The sequence below is a fragment of the Pan troglodytes genome, chromosome 2, assembly GCF_028858775.2.
Source record: "Pan troglodytes isolate AG18354 chromosome 2, NHGRI_mPanTro3-v2.0_pri, whole genome shotgun sequence".
NCBI classification, from domain to species: domain Eukaryota; kingdom Metazoa; phylum Chordata; class Mammalia; order Primates; family Hominidae; genus Pan; species Pan troglodytes.
This window is the reverse complement of record NC_086015.1, coordinates 133,348,535-133,374,013: the sequence shown is the minus strand read 5'-3', so window position 1 is coordinate 133,374,013 and position 25,479 is coordinate 133,348,535. Positions and strand designations below refer to the sequence as shown.

Here is a 25,479-nt window from a genome sequence, read left to right as displayed (position 1 = left end):
CATATACATGTATATGTATATATGTATGTATATATACACACATATACGTATATGTATGTATGTGTGTATATATACACATATACATGTATATGTATATGTGTATATATACACATAAATGTATATGTATATATGTATGTATATACATACATATATACATGTATATGAGTATGTGTGTATATATATGTGTATATATATAAAAAATACACATGCACAAATTCACCACCACCAACTCAGAAATTACCGTCTCCCTCTATTCTAAGGAATTATTTTTCATTTTGCCATCTCTGAAGTTGGAATACACCTTATAATCACTGGAATGTCACGGTCTCGTTGGCAGCATTTTTCTGCTTAGTAGCCCATAAAATAATAGCACATCTTGTAACTAACAGTGTTGTAGACGCTATGAGATCCTGGGGAAGCCCAGAGTCTAACTCCACCCTGTCTGACTCCAAAGACCATATATTTCCTATGCCCTTGGACTGGGGCACAGATGTAGACAACTCGAGCTTTGCTCATTGTGAGAAATGTATGAGAAATGACGCCGATGGAATTTTCTTCTTGTAGTTGCAGGGGAACAAAGCGGCATCATTCCACTATTCCAAGGGAGGTGCTAAATACGAGGGTGAGGCTGTCAAGTGGTCCCTGGTGGAGTCCTACACTCACCCAAACAGCAACGAGACAGAGCAGAGGGAGAACATCGATACCGTCATGAACTGGTTCACCAAGGAAGACTTTGACTTTGTGACTCTGTGCTACAGAGAGCCAGATAACGTGGGACACCGATTCGGGCCAGAGGCAGAGAACAGGAAGTTGATGATTCAGCAAATCGACAGGACCATCGGGTATCTGGTGGGAGCCACTGAGAAGCACAGCCTGCAGAGCACCTCAGCGTCATAATCACATGAGACCATGGGATGACCACCGTGAAGAAGAGACCCAATGTCAACAAGATCCCTTGTCCAACTACATCAAGTTCAGGGACTTGGTCAAGTTTGATATTGTGGGCTACGGTGGCTTTGGGATGCCCCTGCCCAAATTGGGGCAAGAGGAAGCCCTTTACCAGGCACTGAAGAATGCGTACCCTCACCTCCACATCTACAAGAAGGAGGAGTTTCCAGAACACTTCCATCTCGCTAAACATGACCGGGTTCTGCCAATCGTGATGTATGCCAACTCTGGTTACACTATCAATGGGGTAAGTTCATTCTAAAATGAATAAAGTCACCTTGGATCTAGGAGACAACCATTAGGGAAGGGTGGTTCTGCAAAAATCAAACATAAGTGCACAGCCGGGCACGGTGGCTCACGCCTATAATCCCAGCAATTTGGGAGGCTGAGGCAGGTGTATCACCTGAGGTCAGGAGTTTGAGACCAGCCTGGCCAACATGGTGAAACCCCATCTCTACTAAAAATACAAAAATTAGCTGGGCGTGGTGGTACACATCTGTAGTTCCAGCTACTCTGGAGGCTGAGGCAGGAGAATCGCTTGAAGCTGGGAGGCAGAGGTTGCAGTGAGCCAAGATCATGCTACTGCACTCCAGTCTGGGCAACAGAGTGAGACCCTGTCTCAAAAAAATATAATATAATATAATAACAAAACAAAACAAAATAAAATAAAATAAGTGAACACACTACGAGTTGTAGCCCACAGGGTCCTAAATGTTTCCCACCCTCCGCCCAACCAATGCTGCCCCAAATTACTGTTATACAATATTAATGACCAATTCAACTTGATAAGGCCGATTAAAAATAAAAATAAGGCTGACCATGGTGGTTCACACTTGTAATCTCAGTGTTTTGGGAGGCCAAGACAGGAGGATTGCTTAAGGCCAGGATTTCAAGACCAGCCCGGGCAACATAGGGAGACCCCCTCTCTACAAAAAACAAATAAATAAATAGCCAGACATGGCGATGCATGCCTGTAGTCCCAGCTACTCAGGAGGCTGAGGTGGCAGGATTTCTTGAGCCCAGGAGGTCAAGGCTGCACTAAGCTGTGGTTGCACTACTACACTCCAGCTTGAGCAACAGAGCAAGACCCCATCTCTAAAAAATAAACAAACAAATAATAAAAAATAAACACCAACTTCATTATTCAAAATTGTGCATAGCGCTTCACTAAACATTGAATAGCAGTTCTTTCATTTTTATCTTCCCAACAACCCTATAAAATAGATGTTCTTAGTACCACCATTTTAAAGAAGAAATCAAAACCTAGAGAGAAGTGACTTGAGATTAAAAATGTAAGGTTGGGCTGGGTGCAGTGGCTCACACCTGTAATCCCAACACTTTAGAAGGCTAACGTAGGTAGACTGCTTGAGCCCAGGAGTTTGAGACCAGCCTAGGCAACACAGTGAAACACCATCTCTACAAAAAATGCAAAAAATGTATCTGGGTGTAGTGGCACGTGCCTGTGGTCCCAGCAACTCAGGAGGCTGAGGTGGGAGAACTGCTTGAGCCCGGGGGTGTTGAGTCTGCAGTGAGCCATGATCACGCCACTGTAAGATAGGAGGCAGGACTTGACTCCACAGGCAGGGCTTGGACACCAGACCAAATTGAGGACTAACTAAAACAGGGCTGGGCAGAAGCAGCTTTCCATCAGACATGCCCACCAGTGTGCCATGTAAGTTTACTATTGCCAAGGTAACACCCGGAAGTTACTGCCCCTTTCCATGGCAATGACCCAATGACTCAAAAGTTACTACCTATTTTCTAGAAATTCCTGCATAAACTGCCCTTTAATCTGCATGCAATTAAAAGTGGGTATAAATGTGATTGCAAACTCTCTGCCGCTACTCTCTGCCTCTAGGGTAACCCTGCCCTACAGGAGCAGTCACAGGGCTGTAATGCTGCCTCTTCAATAAAGCTGTTTTCTTCTATACCTCCGGCTTGCCCTTGAATTCTTTCCTGGGTAAAGACAAGAACCCTCACGTGCTATTGAGAGGTGACAGCATGCTGGCAGCCCTCGAGCTCACTCTCGGTGCCTCCTCTGCCTGGACTCCCACTTTGGCGGCACTTGTGGAGCCCTTCAGCCCGCCGCTGCACTGTGGGAGCCCCTTCCTGGGCTGGCCAAGGCTGGAGCCGGCTCCCTCAGCTTGCGGGGAGGTGTAGAGGGAGAGGCACGGGCAGGAACCGGGGCTGGGCATGGCACTTGCGGGCCAGCGCGAGTTCCGGGTGGGCATGGGCTCACTGGGCCCTGCACTCAGACTGGCCTGCCAGCCCCGCTGGACCCAGGCAGTGAGGGGCTTAGCACCTGGGCCAGCAGCTGCTTTGCTCAATTTCTCGCAGGGCCTTAGCTGCTTCCCTGCAGGGCAGGGCTCGGGACATGCAGCCCACCATGCCTGTGCCTCCCCCCAACCCTCCATGGGCTCCTTCATGGCCTGAGCCTCCCCGAAGAGTGCCAAGCCTCCCCAATGGGCACCGCCCCCTGCTCCAGAGTGCCCAGTCCCATCGACCACCCAAGGGCTGAGGAGTGCCAGCACAGGGTGCGGGACTGGCAGGCAGCTCCACCTGCGGCCCCTGTGTGGGATCCACTTGGTGAAGCCAGCTGGGCTCCTGAATCTTGTGGGGACTTTGAGAACCTTTATGTCTAGCTGAGGAATTGTAAATACACCAATCGACACTCTGTATCTAGCTCAAGGTTTGTAAACACACCAATCAGCACCCTGTGTCTAGCTCAGGGTTTGTGAATGCACCAATCGACACTTTGTATCTAGCTAATCTAGTAGGGACTTGGAAACCTTTTGTGTCTAGCTCAGGGATTGTAAATGCACCAATCAGCACCCTGTCAAAACAGACCAATCAGCTCTCTGTAAAACAGACCAATCAGCTCTCTGTAAAATGGACCAATCAGCAGGATGTGGGTGGGGCCAGATAAGGGAATAAAAGCAGGCTGCCCCAGCCAGCAGTGGCAACCCACTGGGGTCCCTTTCCACACTGTGGAAGCTTTGTTCTTTTGCTCTTTGCAATAAATCTTTCTGCTGCTCACTCTTTGGGTCCACATTGCCTTTATGAGCTGCAACACTCACTTCGAAGGTCTGCAGCTTCACTCCTGAAGCCAGCGAGACTATGAACCCACCAAGAGGAACAAACAACTCCAGACGCGCCGCCTTAAGAGCTGTAACACTCACCTTGAAGGTCTGCAGCTTCACTCCTGAAGCCAGCGAGACCACAAACCCACCAGAAGGAAGAAACTCTGAACACATCCGAGCATCAGAAGGAACAAACTCCAGACACGCCGCCTTTAAGAACTGTGACACTCACCCCGAGGGTCTGTGGCTTCATTCTTGAAGTCAGTGAGACCAAGAACCCACCAGTTCCGGACACACTATGCTCCACTTCGGGGCTCCCCTGCCCTGCGTCAACTGCACTCTGGCCTGGGTGGCAGAGAGAGAGACCCTATCTTAAAAAAAAGAAAGAAATGCAAGGTTAAGTGCTGCCCCAAGCCTGAGTGGCTGATCATTATACAGAGTACACAAAGATCACCAAAAAAGTCACCACAGAGGCCTCCCGCCACTGGTTCTCATTTGCCCATATCAAAAATTATGCAAGCCTGTTCCTACAAAGACACACACAGATGCTCGTAGCAAAATTATTCATAATTGTCAAAAGGTGGCAACAACACAAATGCCTATCAACAACAGATGAATGGACAAACAAGTACAGTCCACCCGTGTGATGGAACATTAATCAGCCACAATATGGAATGAAGGGCTGATTCATGCTACAACCTGGATACACCTTGAAACCATTAGGCTAAGTGAGAGAAGCCAGACAAATATTAGATGATTATATATATATATATATATATATATATATATATATATATATGCCCAGAATATGAAAATCCAAAGAAACAGAAAGTAGATTAATGGTTGCCAGGAGCCAGGGGTGGGGATAGTAGGGGGGAAATAAGGGGTGACTGCTAATGGATACAGGGTTTCTTCTGGGGTAATTAAAATTTCTAAAATTGATGGTGATGATGGCTTCAAATCTCTGTGAATATATTAAAAACCAATGAATGATGCACTTTATTTATTTATTTAGAGACAGAGTCTGGCTCTGTTGCCCAGGCTGGAGTGCAGTGATGCAATCTCAACTCACTGCACCATCCACCTCCCGGGCTCAAACCATCCTCCCACTTCAGCCTCCTGAGTAGCTGGGACTACAGACACACACCACCATGCCCAGCTAATTTTTTTGTATTTTTGGTCGAGACAGGGTTTTGCCATGTTGCTCGGGCTCATCTCAAACTCTTGTGTTCAAGCGATACTCCCACCTCAGCCTCCCAAAGTGCTGGGATTACAAGTGTGAGCCACCATGCCCGGCCAAATGATACACTTTAAATGGGTAAATTGTATGGTATATGAATTATCTTTCAGTAAGGCTATTATTAAAAAGCAGCTTTAAGGGCCAGACATAAGGGCCATGCCTGTAATCCCAGCATTTTGAGAGGCCAAGGCAGGAGGATCACTTGAATCCAAGAGTTCAAGACCAGCCTAGACAACATGGCAAAACCTGGTCTCTACAAAAAATTTAAAACTTTGGCTTGGCGTGGTGGCTCATGCCTGTAATCCCAGCACTTTGGGAGGCTGAGGTAGGCGGATCACTTGAGGTCAGGAGTTCAAGACCAGACTGGCCAACATGGTGAAACCTTGTCGCTACTAAAAATATTTTTTAAAAATTAGCAAGGCATGGTGGTGGGTGCCGAGGCTGAGGCAGAAGAATGGTTTGAACCCGAGAGGTGGAGGTTGCAGTGAGCCGAGATTACGCCACTGCACTACAACCTGCTGGGCGACAGAGCGAAACTCCATTTCAAAAAAAAAAAAATGAAAAATTAAAAATTAGCCAGCGGTGGTGGCTCGTGTTTGTAGTCCCAGCTACTCAGGAGGCTAAAGTGGGAGGATTGCTTGAGCCCAGGAAGTTGAGGCTGCAGCGAGCCAAGATTATGTCACTGCACTCTGGCCTCAGCAACAGAACAAGACACTGTTTCACAATTTTAAAAACAATTAAAAAACGAGCCTAAAGAAAACAAAAAAACCAATGCTAACTGTGAGACATAAATGAGGTGGTCTATTTTTTGTTAACTACCAACTAACAATTCATGGCAGAAACAAAGTTTAAATGATGCTATAGCTGGGCGCTGTGGCTCACACCAGTAATCCCAACACTTTGGGAGGCTGAGGTAGGTGGATCACCTGAAGTCAGGAGTTTGAGACCAGCCCAGTCAACATGGTGAAACCCCGTCTCTACTAAAAATACAAAAATTAGCCAGGTGTGGTGGCGGGTGCCTATAGTCCCAGCTACTCGGGAGGCTGAGACAGGAGAATCACTTGAACCTCGGGGGGGCGGAGGTTGCAGTGAGCCAAGATCGTGTCATTGCACTCCAGCCTGGGCGACAGAGCGAAACACCGTCTCAAAAAATAAATAATTAATTAAATAAATGGTGCTATAAACCTCATGTGAAGGAAGACTGTCCCAGGTACAGCTTGAAGAACCCTTGCTGTGAATAGGGGCCAAATGCGATAATTCTGTTTGAACTTGCTTCATGTCAGCTTGTTGCAACTCCAGAGTGTAACAGGTATGAGAAAACTCATGGGGTTACTGTTTAATGTTGGTGGAAATATTCACATTAAAATACAACAGTTTATCACCTAAGGTATATTTTATCCCTCAAGTGGCCCGGAACACTGTGATTACTGCACACCAATCACATGCCCATAGCTAAGGCCTTGCCAAGGAGAAATTCCACAATCACCTGGCCTATTTGTAAACCTGGTTTATGACGTTTTGTAACAGGATATCTTGACAGTAGCATGAGGACATTTAACGAGACAAGAACATTCCTCACTGACCAACCAGATGGTTTCAGGGAACAGGATGCTGTGCTCAGTTTAATATTCTGCTGAACTGACCATAAGGCAGAAAATCCTTTGGGTCAATTCCTCTCACTGAATCCACTTCTCATCCTGTCCACCTGCCTGCTTTGCAGTGCAGAGTAAAGTGGGCCTTCCTTGACTCTCTTCAGGGACCAATGTGCTTGAGGCCATCATGAGGACATTCTTTTTTCTTTTTTTTTTTTTTTGAGAGAGTCTTGCTCTGTCGCCCAGGCTGGAATGCAGTGGTGTGATCTCAGCTCCCCACTGCAACCTCTGCCTCCCAAGTTCAAGTGATTCTCCTGCCTCAGCCTCCTGAGTAGCTGGGATTACAGGCACGCATCACCAGGGCCAGCTAATTTTTCTATTTTTTGTAGAGACAGGGTTTCACCATGTTGGCCGTGCTGGTGTCGAACTCCTGACTTCAAGTGATCCACCTGCCTCGGCCTCCCAAAGTGCTGGTATTACAGGTGTGAGCCAACATGCCTGGCAGAGGGCTTTCATTCTTGATGGACTGCTCCATAGCCTCAGAGACAGTCGGACTGGTTTCTTCAACCAGAGCGGGGCAGACAGGCAATTTCTGTATCCACCAGGACAAATATTAGACCAACTCTTCAATGTACAGAGAGCATCACATTTCTTATATGCTAGAATATCTGTTGGTCCAAAATATAAATAGTATTGTAGCCAGCCACAGTGGCTCACACCTATAATTCCAGAGCTTTGTGGGGCTGAGGCAGGAGGTTCACTTGAGGTCAAGAGTTCGAGACCAGCCTGGGCAACATAGAGAGACACCCCCCACACCGCCACCTGCCATCTCTACAAAAATTAAAATAATTAGCTGGGCATAGTAGTGTGGGCCTGTAGTCCCAACTACTTGGGGAGCTGATGTGGGTGGATCGCTTGAGCCCAGGAATTTCAGGCTGCAGTGGGCTATGACTGCATCACTGTACTCCAGCTAGAACTTGTCTCAAAAAAAAAAAAAGTGCTGCAATTGACATTACTTTATCATTTGAAAATAGGGACAGACAAGAAAGGTATTTGGCATTTACCAAGCAATTACCCAGAATCCTCATCCCATCCTACCCCCACCCTTCCCCTAAAAATGTATGTATATGTTTTTATACCATAAAAAATACATCTCTTTGGCTCTGGAACCAGATTGCTTGGGTTCAATTACCTGATCTAGCATTTGCTCCTGATGACTCAGTGCAGAAAAGCTCTGTAACTCAGTTTCCCCAGCTTTAAAATGGGGAATGGTGCCTTTACTGGGCTGCCATGAGGGTAAAGGAGGGAACGTATATTTATGAAGCATTCAGAACAATTCATGATACATAGTAAGCTCTATAGATTTGAGCTTATTATTACTGTCAGTACGATTATCATCATCTTGCTGTTTCCAATGGGTACGATTTCTACATTCTCTTTCTTAAAGACCTTTAAATCCTTGGTATTCTCTCCACCACCACAGAGAGCAGTGTCCTTGTAGTTTAAATTTTCAAAGACTTCATGGATCCAATAAGCATGACATTAACTAAGGGACAGTTTTCTTTCAGTGGATTGGAATCTAAAATGGCTTTATTGTTATTATTGGCCAGGCTGGTCTCGCACTCCTGACTTCAAGTGATCCCCCCACCTCACCCTCCCAAAGTGTGCTGAGATTACAGGCATGAGCCACCATGCCCAGCCCTCATTCTCTTCTTTTATAAGGACACCAGTCATTGCATCTGCCCCCTCACCAGCAGCCCCCAATCCAGGATGACTCATCGTTACTTGATTACATCTAGAAAGACCATATTTCCAAATAAGGTCACATTCCTGGGTACCGAGGATCAAGATTTCCAATTTTTTCCCCGACTCAATTTTTTTTTGAGTCAGGGCCTCACCCTGTCACCCAGGCTGGAGTACAGTTATGTGATTATAGCTCACTGCAGCCTCAAACTCCTGGGCTCAAGGGATCCCCTGACCTCAGCCTTCCAAGTGGCTGAGACTACAGGTGCACACCATCATGCCCAACTAATTTTTTTGTTTGTGTGTGTGTGTGTGTGTTTTTTTTGTACAGGTTAGGTCTCACTCTGTTGACCATGCTGGTCTGACCTCAAGCGATCCTCTTGCCTTGGCCTCCCAAAGCACTGGGATTACAGGCGTTATCCCATGCCTGGCCCTCTTTCTACATCTCAATCATTGTATCATTAGCCTGAGCTGCCCATAGTCCTTATTCTGCCCATCCCTGACCAACCTCCTCCTTTAACATAACTTCCATCTCGATATGATGGGGCCTGCTGGGCACTGCAAACAGCCTAAGGAAAGTGGAAACTTTACTTAACCTTAAATTCTATTACAAAGTCTACATTGAACGTAATTTATATTTGAACTATAAAAATTTTCTCTAAGTTGACACATGACCTATAAAGGACTCTACACCCTGAAGCAACGTTTTAGAAAGAAATCAATTGGTCCTTTTCTGCAGAAACCATTAACCATAGGAGAGATAAAGGAAAACCTTCAATGTACTGATTGAACTTCCATGCCCATAGCTTAACTTCTAAAAGGCAACCATTCCATACTGTTAAACTGACTTAGGTTGCTATTACTGTTATTAAAGAGACCCTCAAAGCCAGAAGTTGAATCTTGACTGTAGTTCTTGCACGTACACGCACACTCTTGCAACTGAAACCACTCAGATTGTCCTAATGCTGCTCCCCATAGCAACACCACCTGGAATTTTACGTTTGTTTTTAAGCATCATTTGTAATCTTCACTTATACCCGAACACACCGCACCTGTGAGAGCCACGTGACATTAAAAAAATCCCTTCAGTGAGGCTGGGCATGGTGGCTCACCCCTGTAATCCCAGCCCTTTGGGAGGCCAAGGCAGGTGGATCATGATGTCAAGAGATTGAGACCATCCTGGCCAACATGGTAAAACCCTGTCTCTACTAAAAATACAAAAATTAGCTGGGCGTGGTGACGCGTGCCTGTAGTCCCAGCTACTCGAGAGGCTGAGGCAGGAGAATCGCTTGAGCCCGGGAGGCAGAGGTTGCAGTGAGCTGAGATCGTGCCACTGCACTCCAGCCTGGCAACAGAAGGAGACTGTCTGAAACAAAAAAATCCCTTCAGTGCCTTGATCCTTCCAGATTCAGATCTAAGAGAGATGACATTTGTCCCTCACCAGAGACTGCACACCAAGATAAAGATTTCTTCTGGCCAGGCGTGGTGGCTCACGCCTGTAATCCCAGCACTTTGGGAGGCAGAGGTGGGTGAATCACCTGAGGTCAGGAATTTGAGACCAGCCTGGCCAACGTGTTCAAACCCTGTCTCTACTAAAAATACAAAAATGGCCCAGCATAGTGGCTCACGCCTGTAATCCCAGCTACTCAGGAGGCTGAGGCAGGAAAATCGCTTGAACCTGGGAGGTGGAGGTTGCAGTGAGCCGAGATCGCGCCATTGCACTCCAGCCTGGGCAACAAGAGAGCAAAACTCCGTCTCCAAAAAAAAAGAAAAAAAATTTCTTCTGTGTGCATGGCTCAGCTCTGTGGTCCACTAGCGTCCTTCTTCAATCCGCTTCCAATCAATGGAATCAGGAAAGACTGAACAAACCTAGATTAATATTTTAGTATAACATAATACAGTGTTACTTACTATGGCATTGACCGTATATGCCCTTTTGCTCCTTGGAGGAAAGACAATTAATAGCTATTATGTGAGTTAATAAAATAAGCCCAGGATTTATGAGTATAACTAACCTGTTGCCATTGATTTTCCTTGTCTCCTGCAGGCAGAGAGCTGATCAAAACAGCAAAAGCAAAGCAGTGCCCCTGGCCCAGTTCTGAAGCCAACCTTCCTTAATCACCCAGACCCATCACTGGTTAGGACTTGCTGTGGATTCTCAGGTGATTCCATCTCAGGATACAGGGACTGAGACGGTGTATGCAACATCTCAGACCCAGAAACCGTTGATTCTGCCTAAAAACAGAGCAATAACCACATCCCATCCTCTTGATTTAAATGAAAGGTTATGGGGGAATAAAAGATGAACCTTTTTTTTCTTTGTCAGATCTTGCGCTCATTTGGTTCTGGTGGGGAACAACAGCTATAAGAGAACAAGTGTATTCAATTAGAATTAATTCCCCTCTCTTATTCTCATAGCTGAGCAGGGCTCAAGTGCCTCTCATCTGAAAGAGGTAATAAGATTTTATCTGTCTCCTCATCTACCTTTTGCAAGTATACTGAACAAATTAGCTCTCGGGACTCTTCCAAATGGAGTTTTATGAGGAATTTGCTAAGGTAAACGTTTTAGACTTTGAACACAGTTCAGATTTCAGGGGCATTACTGAAATCTGAACTGTGTTGCTAACTGCCCTGCCTTTCAACTCAAGACACAATAACTTTGAACTAAAATAATTATATTTTTGTTGTTTTCCACTCTGTCCCCACGTCTATATCACCACCACCCCCAATCCCACCCCGCAGGAGCTAACTCCTCCTTCCTGTCCCTGCAAGATCAAAACTCCTCTGCAAGCCCCGCTAGCTCTGTCTGCTCACCTTCGTGGCAGATATCGCTATTGTAATTTTACACTCATTTGTGTGATAAATACTTCAATGTCCACTTCTTCCACGAGCCCCTGAGCCCCTGGAGGGCCTGGACAACACCTAGTTTTTCTCACCGTTACATCTCCGTTGTCAGGCACATGGTAGGCGCTTAATAAGTATTTGGTGAACCAATGGCTTGTTTGGTGACAGTCCAAAGGCTGGGGGACAGAGGGAAAGCTCCCTCCTTTCGGGCCCCAGACGGGTGGCGCTGATGGAGAGGAGGCTAGGATAAGGCCTCCAGGACCGAAGCGCGCTCCCGTAAGGCCCCTGCTAAAAAGACCTTCCTGAAGGCGGAGGAAGTGCGAGTGCCTACGTTAGCCCAAGGCCTGACCTGACGATCCCAGGGACCCTCGCCCTAACTGGCCCCGCCTCCCGGGCCCCAAACCCGGACTCGGCCCCGCCCGAAGCTCCGGATCCTGGGGCCCGCCCCTGGCCCCGCGTCGGCAGACCGTGGGCTCGCTCCTGGACCTGCCTCAAGCCCTCCGCAGGTAACGCCTCCCGAACTTGAGCCACATTCCGATCCCCTCCTCAAACCCCTCCCCGTTTCCCACACCCTGGACCCCTCGCTCCGTCTCGGCCCCGCCCCAAGCCCAGCTAGGTCTCGGCCCCTGAGCCCAGCCCCGACCGGCCTCCCAGTCCCTGGGTCCCTCCCGACACCGGCCCCTCCCTAAGCTCCGCCTCCCAGGGCCCGCCTCCTGAGCGCAGCCCACAGCCCGGACTCGGCCCCGCCTCCCGGACTCTGGGCCCCTCCCCACGTGGGCCCGTCCTAAGCTCCGCCTCCCAGAGTCCGCGCACCGCCTGGCCATGTGCTACGACATAGTCAACGCCCCGCCCCAGCCCCGCCTCCTGAGCCCTTCTCTGGGTCTGGCCTTAGCCCCGCCCTAGGACCTGTCTCCTGGGCTCTGCTCCGAGTCCCGCCTCCTGAAACCAATGGCGTTTATCCCCGCCCTAATGCCCGCCTCCAGGACTCTTATCCTGCCCTCACGCAAGGCACCGCCTCCAGGACGCCACTAACCTGGACGCTTCCGAAGCCCAGCTTCCAGGATCGCCCTATCCTGGCCGCGCCCCAGGACCCGCCATCCTGGACTCTACCCAGGACCTGCCCCAACGACGTTAATCCTGGCCCTACCCCAGGCCTCGCCCTCATGCCGCTCATCCTGGCCCCACCCCAGGCCTCGCCCTCCTAAGCTCATCTTGGCCCCGCCGTAGCGTCCGCCCCCAGGACGCTCCTCCTGACCCTACCGCCAGGCCCCGCCCCCTCTCTGACCCCGCGCACTACCCTGGGCCCGCCCCCTTTTCGGTCCAGGCCCGGCTTCCGCCCGGTCTCCTGGCAACGCTGCGGCCCCGCCCACGTCATGGCGCCCGAGGAGAACGCGGGTACCAAACTCTTGCTGCAGAGTTTCGAGCGCCGCTTCCTAGCGGCGCGCACACTGCGCTCCTTCCCCTGGCAGGTGGGCGGCGGGGCGAGCGGAGAGGCCTGCGGGGCTGGCGGAAGTCCAGGGGCAGACGGGATGGGTCTCCGTGCTGAAACCCCCGGCGCTCCTGCCACGTGAGTTCCTGGGCTCTCCCCGGTCAGGGCCGCGAGACCCGGTCCCCGTCCCTGGGGCCTGGCCAGAGTCGCTCTCACCCCTCCTGCCCCGCGAGCTGGCGGCGGAAGCTGGGGGCGTCTCCACAGTCTTGGGGGGCAGACGCGCGCTTGGTGTGGGGTACAGTTCACGATCATTTTCATGACTTTTTAAAGGCGGTAATCGTTCTGCTCACTGGGACACAGCTGCCCTCGCCCATTCTAAAAAGTCAGCGCCCTCAGGCCCGCGGGTAACCACCTCCTCCTGAGCGCGGTGACCAGGTGAAAGGCTGTCCCTCGGGCCTCAGTGTTCTCATCTGTATGTCGAGCACTGCAGAGAATCAGCTCATGCGCTGAGGCTTTCACGCCTGTGATGGAAGAGACAGAGAAGGGGGTGGCCTCTCCTCTCCCTGGGGACCTGCCATTCTCAGCACAGGCGCATGGCAGGCAGCAGCCTCCCTTCTGCCAGCAGAGGGGCTTAATGCACCCTGCTCCATTTGTAATTCATGTGCGGTGAGCTCACTGGGATGAGTCAGTTTGGATATATATTCCTCCCTGGGTCTGCCCCATTTTATGGGGTGTTGCTTAATCATTTGCGTTATTCCATTGACATGAAATATTTAGCACTCAGAGATCATTTTTGGTCAGGAGAAATTTGTGCATTTTTAACCCAAAATAGAAACCTTCATAAAAGCATCATAGGTCTCCATTCAATATTGACTATAATTGTTCACATGCCCACGCTGAATGCTAACTTGGGCTCACCATCAACACCCACGAGGTGGGTACTATTATTATCACTCACATTTGACCAGAGGGATTGTTTGATTAGGGTGTAGTAGTTGAGAGTTCAGACCCAGGAGACAGCCTGCCTGCTTCGAATCCTGGCCCAACCCCTGGCCCTGTGTGACCTTGGGCAAGTGACTGCATCTCTCTGTGCTGTTGTTTTCTTATTAATAAAATGGTTGATATAATGATACCTACCTCTTAGGGTTGTTGTCAGCGTTGAGTACAAAAGCCTGTGGATTAGTGCCTGGCTCATGGCAAATGCATGTCGGTGTTAGCTGGTGTTTTTATTCAGTCTCAAAATGTTTAATAAATGCCTTCCGTGAGCCAAGCACCATGGATCAGCAGTACCCATGATAGATGAGGCTCTGCTTGCATGGGAGAGCCAGAGAATAAACAAATAAATGAATAAACAAGAAAAGACCAGATGAGAGTGGCTTTAAAGCCAAGAAAACAGGGGAATGGTGAATGGAGCAACTGGGAAGAAGAGTCACCAAAGTCGGGGAATCAGGGAAGCCTTCCCCAAAGACGTGGCATTTGAACTGGGGCCTGAGTGGTGAAGCAGCCAGCCATGGGAAGGGTTTGGGGAACAGGATATGCAAAGGCCCTGTGGTGGAAACAAGCCAGCTGTGGTTGAGGAACAACAGCAAGGCAGCCAGTGTGGCTGGAGTGGAGTGAGCAGTGTGGGCCAGGGGTGAGGGAGAACAGGCCAGAGAGAGGGATTAGGACCAGGTCTTGTAGGGCCTTTTATGGCATGGAAGGAGCTCTGAAGCAATGAAGTGCCTTGCCGTGTGTCACATACCAGCCGAGACAGTCTGCCTAACTCGGGAGCCAAAGCTTGCTGCTGGACTTGCCACTGTAAGAGGACAATGTAACCCAGGCTGGTATGGGCACATTCTGCATTTCCACTTAAACTCAGATGGCAAGCCCATCAAACCTTGGTGCCATGGCTGCCCTGGTAATTCCTGGCTGACCAGTGCAACCAGGGAGCTGGCCCATGACCCGGGTGGCCGCCAAGTAGCCAGGACTAATGCGGCCAAGAGTCAGCCTTCTTCCTGTGACTCATCCAGGTGCACCCTGCGACATCTGAAGGGCAGGCTTTCAGCCGCTGTGGCTTCCACTTCCAACTGGCTCCACGTCCCCAGGGAGGGATCACATAGCGCTTTGCCAACACATTCTATTGCGTGTTTTAATGTTCCTGTGAATGCGCCCTTGAGATTTCTCTCTCCCGTCCACACGGAGCTTAGAAGCAAAATTAAGAGACTCATCAGATTCTGAGCTGCTGCGGGATATTTTGCAGAAGGTAAGAATTCCAGAGTCCCTGGGACTCATGACCCTGCCTCCTGAATCTCTCCGGAAGACCTGAGAGAAGAACCACAGGTGTGCTTGTACCCTTTAAAAACACCCCTGTTCAAAGAACAAAACCATTGAGTCAGCACTGCAGGTAGGTGTCAGCACCTCCGACAGCTCCTGTGCTTTCGTTTTCTATCTAAGACTTAGACAAAGACATCAGAATATACAAAAATCTGCATGAGGGGGGAAATCTAGGGAATGTTTTTTAAACCATCCTCAGCAAAAACAGAGATGACAGGTGCAAAACAGCTTCTAGCATTTGGTGGATATTCAGAGACTTTCTTTTTTGCATTCCTGAGGCCTGTCCTGCCCACTCCTGTCTCCTCTAGACCTAAATGGGCCCTTGCTTTGCCCAGGGTGGGGTTTGGACTCAAGTGCATCTGCATGCAGGTGACAACCAGGATCACCACCCGGCGCAGCCACAGCCTGACCTTGGCCTTGAGGGCCAAGTGCAGATCACCCTGCATCCTGGGTCTTCACCTTCGAAGGGCCATGAGCCCTTCAGAAAAGACAAAGCAATAGACTCCCTCCCAGAAAGAAGTGCACCAGAAGAATACATTTTCCATACTAACTCTGGAGGCAGACATTCTCCACCCCCACCCACCCAGCCCATCCTAGGAGCCCCGGTGAAGAATTCCTGTGCTAGAGGTGAACCAAGATGATCCACTTGGAAAAGATGCAGCCACAGCAGGGAAGACTTTCGGGGCAATACAGTAGGTCAGGGCTTCGAGCATGGAGATACCTGAAGTTATCTCACACCCTGCTCTGAGTTTCACCCTGAGCCTCACTCTCGTAGGTGGTGAAGCATGAAATGTAGGGAGAGCTGCTTTAAAACCCAGCACAAGGCTGGGTGCACTGGTTCACACCTGTAATCCCAGGACATTGGGAGGCTGAGGTGGACGGATCACCTAAGGTCAGGAGTTCAAGACCAGCCTAGCCAACATGGCAAAAACTCATCTCTACTAAAAATAAAAAAAAATTAGCTGGGCGTGGTGGTGCACGCCTATAGTCCCAGCAACTTGGGAGGCTGAGGCAGGAGAATCGCTTGAACCCAGGAGGCGGAGGCTGCGGTCAGCCAAGATCGGGCCACTGCACTCCAGCCTGGGCAACAGAGAGAGACTGTGTCAGAAAAAATGAAAAACCAGCACCAGCATGAAGAGCCTGTGTATTGCGTGGGGTACTTTGCTGCCCTTGGGCAGAATCTGCATCCCTCCCAGCCAGCAGGCACTGCGGACTGTCTCCTCCCTCTCCCTCCAGGCTCCTGTTTTCCCACCGTCCCCACTCCTGCTGCACCAGTCCCTCTGCCCTCCTTTCCAAGTGCCAGCCCGTGGCCACCTCAGAGCTTGCACAGGCTGTTCCCACTGCCTGGAACTTGCTCATCCTGCACTTGGCTTCTCTCGGCTTTAGCTGGAGTGTCACCCTGAGCGTCCCCTCCCCTCCATCCTGTCCCCAGGGACACACGCTCCAAGAGAGCAGTTGCCGAGTGGGCCTTCCCGCCTCTTCCATAGAGCCAGACAGTTGGCGACTGTCCTTACTGCAAGCCCTGGTTCACACTGGCTCCCCTGGGAGGGAGGTGGTTTGGGCCCACATGACCTGTGTTCCTGCTCAGAATGGGCATTAGAAATGCTGCCATATCCTGTGCCACTGCAGTGGAAGCATCTTTAGGAAACGGCTTGTATCTTAAGACAAACTTCAGATGCGTGGGGCCAGAACGCCGTGTCCATCTACATCTTTGCTGAGGGATCGGGTAGCCTGGAGTTTGCCCTCTGCTGTGTTGGCTTGAAGCTCATAGGAGACTTAAGATGGGCTCTCGAGCAACCAACGTTCTGTCCTTTGCTGTAGACTGTGAAGCATCCTGTGTTTGTGAAGTACCCGCCATCAGTCAAGTGTGCCCAGTGCTTTCTCTCAGAACTCATCAAAAAGGTCAGCAATGGGCAGTGTCTGCCCAGTAGCTGGACAGCATAGCCACCTGCGTGCTGGAGCCCCCGTCCTTCCCAGGCCCTGGGCCTGCTTTGCCAACCCCAGCATGGCAGGGGCCTCCCCAGGCAACTGGCTGCAGCTGAGTGTGACCCATGGGAGACAGTGCAGGGCAGGAAGAAGGGGAGACCAGCGTCTCTCCCTCACTCTGCCTCATGGGGTTTCCACAGCAGCTGCTTCTCTGGGGCCCCAGCTCCTAGAATATGAATTCTCATTCCTACCAGGCTGGTCCAGCCCACAGCACTGGAACCCTCATCCACACCCTCTGTCCTGCCCGCTGAGGGGTTTGGAGTTTCCTGCTCTTGTCTGTCTCTGGGTTGCCCCACAGGCCCCTGTTGGAAGATTTAGCTCTTGCCATACCTTTGGAACTAGTTCCTCTGTGAATTCTCTGCATTGATCCTGTTGGAATGAGCTCTTTCCTGACTGATACAGGATGGATTTTATTTTTTACTTATTTATTTAGTTTTTTGAGACAGTCTCACTGTGGTGCCCAGGCTGGATTACCGTGGCACAATCTCGGCTCACTGAAACCTCTACCTCCTGGGTTCAAGCAACTCTCGTGCCTAAGAAGCTGGGACTACAGGCCCACGCCACCATGCCTGGCTAATTTTTGTATTTTTAGTAGAGACAGAGTTTCACCATGTTGGCCAGGCTGGTCTCGAACTCCTGACCTCAGGTGATCCGCCTGCCTCAGCCTCCCAAAGTGCTGGGATTACAGGCATGAGCCACCACACCTGGCCTAGAATGGATTTTAAAGATGGGCCCAAACATGCAGGGTTTGACATGAGGATGTCGAGAGGCCGTTCCTTAGTAGGCAGTAGCAGACCTGCTGAGTGAAAGGGCCACACTTTTAGCAAATAAACAATCCCCTGCTTCTCCAATACCTGCTTTCTCCCTAGTCCTACCCAAAAGCGTGCATCTGTGTTCACCAGCAGGTCTGCCCTGTGCCACCAGGAGAGGGCAGCAGTCACCCAGTGTACCCTGCTGCTGCCCTGTGAATCCTAGGACGGGACCAGCTGTGGAGAAGCAGCCTGCTGACAGCCACAGCCTGCAGCATGGGCCGCCCTCACAGTTCTGTCTGGGCTCACTTAAAAGCACCTTTTGTTTTCCTCCTCTCTGTTTGATCCAAACACAGAGCTCTCTGTCATGGTCATGTGGCAGCTCTCACGGAATCCTTGTTTCCTGCCCTAGACTACACCTAACCCTAACCTCTCAACACCTCTTGTTGAAGGCCCTCCCATCCAGGTTGCCCTACCAAGTGAAATTTTTTTTAGAGACAAGGTCTCTTGCCCAGGCTGTCCTCGAACTCCTGGGCTCAAGCAGTCCTCCCATGTCAGCCTCTAGATTAGCTGGGACTATTCGGCACACACCACCACACCCAACGAAGTGAATATTTTATATGCCAGCTGGCCGGTATTACACCATTCCATCCCAAATCTCCCCTCCAAACTTGGTGAAAATCATCTGACCATTTTTACAGATTAGAACGAAAGCAAACAAGCTCTCACTCTGTCTGCCCCCAGCACGAGGCTGTCCACACGGAGCTTTTGGATGAGCTGTACGAGGCGCTGGCGGAGACCCTGATGGCCAAGGAGTCCACCCAGGGCCACTGGAGCTATTTGCTGGTATGAGAAGGGCACACTCCTCCCCCTCACAGCCCAGATACCCTTCCTGCACAGACAAAGTGAAAACGTGGGTGTGGGTTCAAATCCTGACTCACCCATTCTGCAGTCTTAGACATGAGGTCCGTTAACCTTCTTTAGCCTCAGTTTCCCTGTCTGTAAATCAAGCACTTCAACAACAGCATGTCTCGTGGGGTTGTTGGGCATTTGTCCAATAGGTGACACACACTACCTGCTTCACAAGGACCTGGTGCCCAGTCCTCAAAGAATATTTGACAGGGCTGGACATGGTGGCTCACGCCTGTAATCCCAGCACTTTGGGAGGCTGAGGCGGGTGGATCTGAGGTCGACAGTTCGAGACCAGCCTGGCCAATATGGTGAAACCCTATCTCTACTAAAAATACAAAAATTAGGCCAGGCGTGGTGGCTCATGCCTGTAATCCATCCCAGCATCTTGGGAGGCTGAGGCGGGGGGATCACCTGAGGTCAGGAGTTTGAGACCAGCTTGGCCAACATGGTGAAACTCCATCTTTACTAAAAATACAAAAATTAGCGGGGTGTGGTAGTGGGCGCCTGTAATCCCAGCTACTCGGGAGGCTGAGGCAGGAGAATCTCTTGAACCCAGAAGGTGGAGGTTGTAGTGAGCCGAGATCACGCTCTTGCACCCCGGCCTTGGCAACGAGAGCGAATCTTTGTCTCAAAAAAAAGTACAAAAATTAGCCGGACATGGTGGCACACACCTGTAGTCGCGGCTACTTGGGCAGCTGAGGCAGGAGAATTGCTTGAACCCAGGAGGCAGAGGTTGCAGTGAGCCAAGATCGTGCCACTGACTCCAGCCTGGGTGACAGAGCTCAAAAAAAAAAAAAAAAAATAAGATAAAGCATAGATACAGAAAACCACAAAGGAAAAACATAGCATATTGAATCATCACAAGGCAGCCACCCCTTCATAGCCACACCTGGCCCCTGGCCACCACTTACCTGTGCTCCATCGCCAGAATTCCATTGTCTCAGGAATGTTCGATGAATGGAATCCTGTGTGGCCTGAGATGAGTTTCATGCCGCGTGACACCCTTGAGGCCTGTGCAAGCTGTTGGTATGTCAACAGTTAGCTGCTTCTCATTGCTGAGTGGCGATTCGTCCTGTCATGGTTTATTCAGCCATGTGGTGGATGGCTACTTGTTTTCTAAGCCACTTGTTTTCTGACTGCTGGACTTACTGTCTCACCCTCTCTTGGTACAGCCCTCGGAAGGCTCGGTCACACTCTCCGAGCACAGCCATCATCTCCCACGGTACCACAGGCCTGGTCACATGGGACGCTGCCCGCTACCTTGCAGAATGGGCCATCAAGAACCCGGCAGCCTTCACTAACAGGTGACCTCGGGGCACAGGGCAGCCGCCATCTACCTTGCAGAATGGGTCATTGAGAACCCGGCAGCCTTCACTAACAGATGACCTCGGGGCACAGGGCAGGGCACTGAGGCAGGCTTACCCTGGTGCAGTCGAAGACACGGTCCCCTTTCCTCCCGCCAGGACTGTCCTAGAGCTTGGCAGTGGCGCCGGCCTTACAGGCCTGTCCATCTGCAAGATGTGCCACCCCCAGACATACATCTTCAGCGACTGTCACAGCCGGGTCCTCGAGCAGCTCCAAGGGAATGTCCTTCTCAATGGCCTCTCATTAGAGGCAGACATCACTGCCAACTTAGCCCCAGGGTGACAGTGGCCCAGCTGGACTGGGACGTAGTGACGGTCCATCAGCTCTCTGCCTTCCAGCCAGATGTTGTCATTGCAGCAGGTAATGCCCAGCCCCGGGCATCCTGTGCAGGCGGTGTCCTTGCAGCTCTACCCAGCTCTTGGCTCTGGGAAAAGGGAACAATGGATGCTGTCGGGCATGGACATGATGGGGCTTCCAGAAGAGTTACTCCGGGCCTCCAGGGTGACATCAAAGGACAGGGGTGCCTCTTAAGGTGACCTTCAAGCCACAGCCCTCTTGTTGGAGACAGGCATACTCCCGTTACAGTCGTCACCACATGGCTCTGTCCCAGAGCCATGCCCTGTGTCCTTCAGAGACCACAGGAGGAAAACAACCACTTCTGGGATGAGGACAGGGCCCTTGAGAGAAGGTGGTGTTTGGCTGGGCCACCAAAAACCCCTCGCCCCTGCCAGCACACTCAGTCTCCTCTCTGGTGGAACAGAGCTCTGCCTGTGGTCCTGGGTCCCAGCCCTGAAACCCACAGGTCCAGCGGTGGCCAGGGACAGAGGCCCACCCCTGCAAGCCAGCAGACCAATCGGCAGACACCTGAAACACGAAGTTCACGGCAGGGTCAGGCTTTCTGCCATTCAAAGCCCTCTAGATAGGCTGAGAACCAGAGCAGGTTTTTTAAGGAACACCAGTGAGTCTGGAGATTTTTTTCTTTTGCTTCGGTCTTTTGCAGCTTTCTCTACTAAGGGTTCTCCTTTTTCACCCAAGTAATTGCCCTTCCATCTAATGGCCCAAATGGTCAAATGGCATCTAATAGTCTCATATGAACGCTGCCTCTCTGGCCTCACCCTGCTGCTGAGGTCAGCATGAACTGGAACTTTCCACTTGTCCCTTTCAGTAACCTGAAGCTTTCACCGTAGACGTGCTGTATTGCCCAGAAGCCATCGTGTCGCTGGTCGGGGTCCTGCGGAGGCTGGCTGCCTGCTGGGAGCACCAGCGGGCTCCTGAGGTCTACATGGCCTTTACCGTCCACAACCCAGAGACGTGCCAGCTGTTCACCACTGAGCTAGGTGAGCCCCCACGCCCACCCGGGCCTGCATGGTCCCCGAGCTGTCCCTGCAGGACTCCAGTGGAAGTGAAAGAACTGGGCACCAGCAAAAAGCTAGGATGCCCCACACTCCCACACCATGCGGGGAACTCGGGCAGAGGCCGGTGAGCAGGGTGGGCTTGGGGCGTGGGGGGCTTGCGGCAGGAGGAGGGCAGCTCAGCACAGGGAGGGAGGGTCTGAGCCCAGCAGCCCTACTATGTGCTTCAGAGCAGGTTTCCCTAAGCCCTTGGGCCTCGGTTTCCTCATCTATAAAATGGAGGTGGCGGAAGGGGCAGTCGGGGTCAGGGCTGGACACAGCTGTGGCCTGCAGGATGCTGGAGCACAGGCTGTACAGGCGGATCCACCACGTCACTGTCCTGAGCACCCAGTTGATGGAAGACGAGCAGGGTGACTATAGAGAACGGCAACTGGCCCCGTAGTGGGCCAGCCACTGTCCTGAGACCTGACATTGGTCAGCCCCCAGCACCTGTGAGGGTGTTCTGTCATTGTCCCATCTCACTGACAAAAACACTAGGACACACAGAGGCCAAGCGACCCCCGAGCTTCCGCAGACTGCAGCCCGGCCACCTGGCTCTCGTGCCTCCACACGACACCCAAGCCCTCCATTGCCACCAGCCTCTGCCCCAGCTCCCCCTGAGCACAGCCCCTCCTGGAAGCCATGTGCACAGATGCACCCGCAGCAGCCTCTGCCTACACACAGAGACACGGACGACCCAGTGCCTGTCCACGTGGGGCAGCCCGTTAACTACAGAGCCAACAAACAAGCCAGCACACGAAGACATACTGGGTTCCACGACAGAGTCCTGCACAACCTCGCACAGGAGGCTGGCCAGGTGCGGGGCTCAGGTCTGTCATCCCAGCACTTTAGGAGGCTAAGGCAGGAGGACTACTTGACCCCAGGTGTTCAAGACCAACCTGGGCCACATAGTGGGACCCCATCTTCACAAAACATACAGAAACTAGCCAGATGTGGTTGCACACGCCTGTAGTCCCAGCTACTCGGGAAGCTGAGGTGGGAGGATGGCTTGAGCCCACAAGGTGGAGGCTGCAGTGAGCCCTGATCTCACCACTGCACTCCAGCGTGGGCAACAGAGCAAGACCCTGTCTCAAAAAAGCAAAAAAGCAAAAAAAAAAAAGGAAGTCTTTCTTCAGATACTTACGTGAAAAAAAACCTGCAATATCTTTTAAGTGAAAAAAAACAGTGCCAAGCAGTACGCATAAGCCCCCACCAACCTTTTTTTTTTTTTTTTTTTTTTTTTTTTTTTTTTTTTTTTTTTGAGACAGAGTCTGGCTTTGTATTGCCCAGGCTGGAGTGCAGTGGTGCCATCTCGGCCCACTGCAACCTCCCACCTCCCAGGTTCAAGCTATCCTCCCATCTCAGCCTCCTGAGTAGCTGGGACTACAGGTGCGTGCTACCACACCTGGCTAATTTTTGTATTTTTTGTAGATTCGAGGTTTCTCCATGTTGGCCAGGCTGATCTTGAACTCCTGACCTCAAGTGATCTGCTGCCTCAGCCTCCCAAAGTGTTAGGAATACGGGCGTGAGCTACTGCGCCCAGCCCCATTTTTGTTTAAAAACTAATAATAATCACCCACACGTGGTTATGAGTACCTATATTCCAACTACTCAGGAGGCTGAGGCGGGAGGATGGCTTAAGCCCAGGAGTTTGTGGCCACCTTGAGCAACATAGCAAGACTTCATCTCAAAAAAAAAATGTATCAGAATAATCATTTTCACATAGGTATACCTATAGGGGAAAACCTAGAACATATATATAGCAGGCTTGTCCAACCTGTGGCCCAACACAAATCTGTAAACTTTCTTAAAACAATATGAGGTTTTTTTGTGATTTTTTTTTTCTTTTAGCTCATCAGCTATTGCTAGCATTAGTGTATTTTATGTGTGGCCCAAGGCGATTCTTCTTCTTCCAATGTAGCGCAGGTAGGCCAAAAGATTGGACATCCCTGATATACACGTTAACAGGTGCCATCCTTGGATGGCAGGATTATAGAGATTGCTACACGTTCATGTCTGTACTACTTCATTTTTATAAATACGCATTTTCCACTCGTAACAGAAAACCGTGATTGAAAATCATCCCGGGTCACAGTGTCTCATGCCTGTAATCCCAACACTGTAAGAGGCTGAGGCTTTGAGAGGCTGAGGCTTTGAGAGGCTGAGGTGAGCAGATCACCTGAGGTCAAAAGTTCAAGACCAGCCTGGCCAACACGGTGAAACCCCATCTCTACTGAAAACACAAAAATTAGCCGGGCGTGGTGGTGCACGCCTATAATCCCAGCTACTCGGGAGGCTGAGGCAGGAGAATCACTTGAATCTGGGAGGCATTGCAGTGAGCTGAGATTGCGCCACTGCACTCCAGCCTGGGGAACAGAGTAAAACTCCATCTAAAAAATAATAATAAAAGAGGCTGAGGCAGGAGCATCACTTAAGGCCACGCGTTCAGGACCCCATCTCTACAAAATAAAAAAAATACTGGCATGGTGGCATGCACCTGTCATCCCAGCTACTCAGGAAGTCGGAGGATTGCTAGAGCCCAGGAGTCGAGGCTGTGGTGAGCAATGACTGTGCCACTGCACTCCAGCCTGGGTGACAGAACAAGATCGTATCTCAAAAAAAAAAAAAAAAAAAAAGAATCATTCTGGCTAATGGCTCTTCAGACATCTGTGCTTATGAGAACACCAGCCCCTTCTAAGCTTGTGTGTGTGTGTGTGTGTGTGTGTTTTGAGATGGAGTCTCACTCTACCACTCAGGCTGGAGTGCAGTGGCACAATCTCGGCTCACTGCAACCTCTGCCTCCTGGGTTCAAGCAATTCTCCCGCCTCAGCCTCCCAAGTAGCTGGGATTACAGGCACCCGCCATCGTGCCTGGCTAATTTTTGTATTTTTGTAGAGATGGGGTTTCACCATGTTGGCCAGGCTGGTCTCGAACACCTGACCTCAAGTGATCCACCGGCGTTGGCCTCCCAAAGTGTTGGGATTACAGGCATGAGACACTGTGCCCGGCCACTTTCTAAGCTTTGTGAAGAGTGGGTTGACAGAGCAGCCAGGTAGATGTGGGTTCAGATCTCTGCTTCTGTCCTGCTGTGCCAAGTGCTGGGGCAGACTCGGGCAGAGACAGGACAGCTGCATGGTGCCTGCTGCTAGCCATTTCTATGCAAAACCAGATTTCTGGTCCCTTCCTGGAGGCCAATTCTAGGTACTTGGGTGGGCCTGGGAACCTGTGAACCAAGTAAACTGACTTAGACACTCCCCACCCCGCCAGGCCTGTCCTAGCAGCCCGACACAATACGCTCATGTCCTGTCCCCAAACACCGCCATCCTCAAACACGTGCTCTGTTTCCAGGCTGGGCTGGGATCAGATGGGAAGCGGAAGCTCATCATGACCAGAAACTGTTTCCCTATGGAGAGCACTTGGAGATGGCAATGCTGAACCTCACACTGTAGGACTCATACACGACTCCAATGGGATTGTTAGAATCAAATCACTCTCGTGGGAAGAATTTTTATATGGGAAAGCGGATAAAACTTTCATTGGACTGGAATGTTTGGAGAATGTTAAATTCCAAATCAGGAACCACAATCCACCCTCTAATAAGACATCGGCTATCTAAGCGTGTGGGTGCCCCCTTTCTGCCAGCAGTTCTGGTTCTTAAGAAAATCACCATAAATCAGACATGAAAATTCTGGCTCCAAAAGTAGCATTTTTTTGTGCAAATAAAAACGTGTGTATCAAGTATGACGTTCCCCCAACGTGGACACACTCGGTTCCTCACAAAGCCAAGCCCGCTGCAGCTGCCACATCCCTGGACACACTCGGTTCCTCACAAAGCCAAGCCCGCTGCAGCTGCCACATCCCTGGACACACTCGGTTCCTCACAAAGC

The 25,479-nt window shown here is 50.7% G+C and overlaps 2 protein-coding genes and 1 pseudogene across 2 annotated transcripts in view; 2 read left to right on the top strand and 1 right to left on the bottom strand.

The window, feature by feature from the left end:
- Positions 1 to 10,717, bottom strand: part of LOC742704 (collagen alpha-4(VI) chain-like) — a 172,331-nt gene extending 161,614 nt beyond the window's left edge. The window contains exons 1-2 of the mRNA XM_063807107.1: positions 10,619 to 10,717; positions 4,261 to 4,399 (exon numbers count right to left, since the gene is read on the bottom strand). Coding sequence (XP_063663177.1) covers positions 4,261 to 4,281 — 21 coding nt within the window. The 5' untranslated portion in view covers positions 4,282 to 4,399; positions 10,619 to 10,717. The remainder of the gene's footprint in view (positions 1 to 4,260; positions 4,400 to 10,618) is intronic.
- Positions 246 to 10,930, top strand: LOC107971425 (ectonucleotide pyrophosphatase/phosphodiesterase family member 7-like). Its single transcript, XM_054682257.2, has 2 exons — positions 246 to 1,195; positions 10,651 to 10,930. The coding sequence occupies exons 1-2, from the start codon at positions 902 to 904 to the stop codon at positions 10,660 to 10,662; spliced, it is 306 nt and encodes a 101-aa protein (XP_054538232.1). The 5' UTR covers positions 246 to 901; the 3' UTR covers positions 10,663 to 10,930.
- A 1,752-nt stretch (positions 10,931 to 12,682) lies between these two features.
- On the top strand, positions 12,683 to 25,278 carry LOC742623 (protein-lysine N-methyltransferase EEF2KMT-like; annotated as a pseudogene).
- Positions 25,279 to 25,479: the final 201 nt, after the last annotated feature.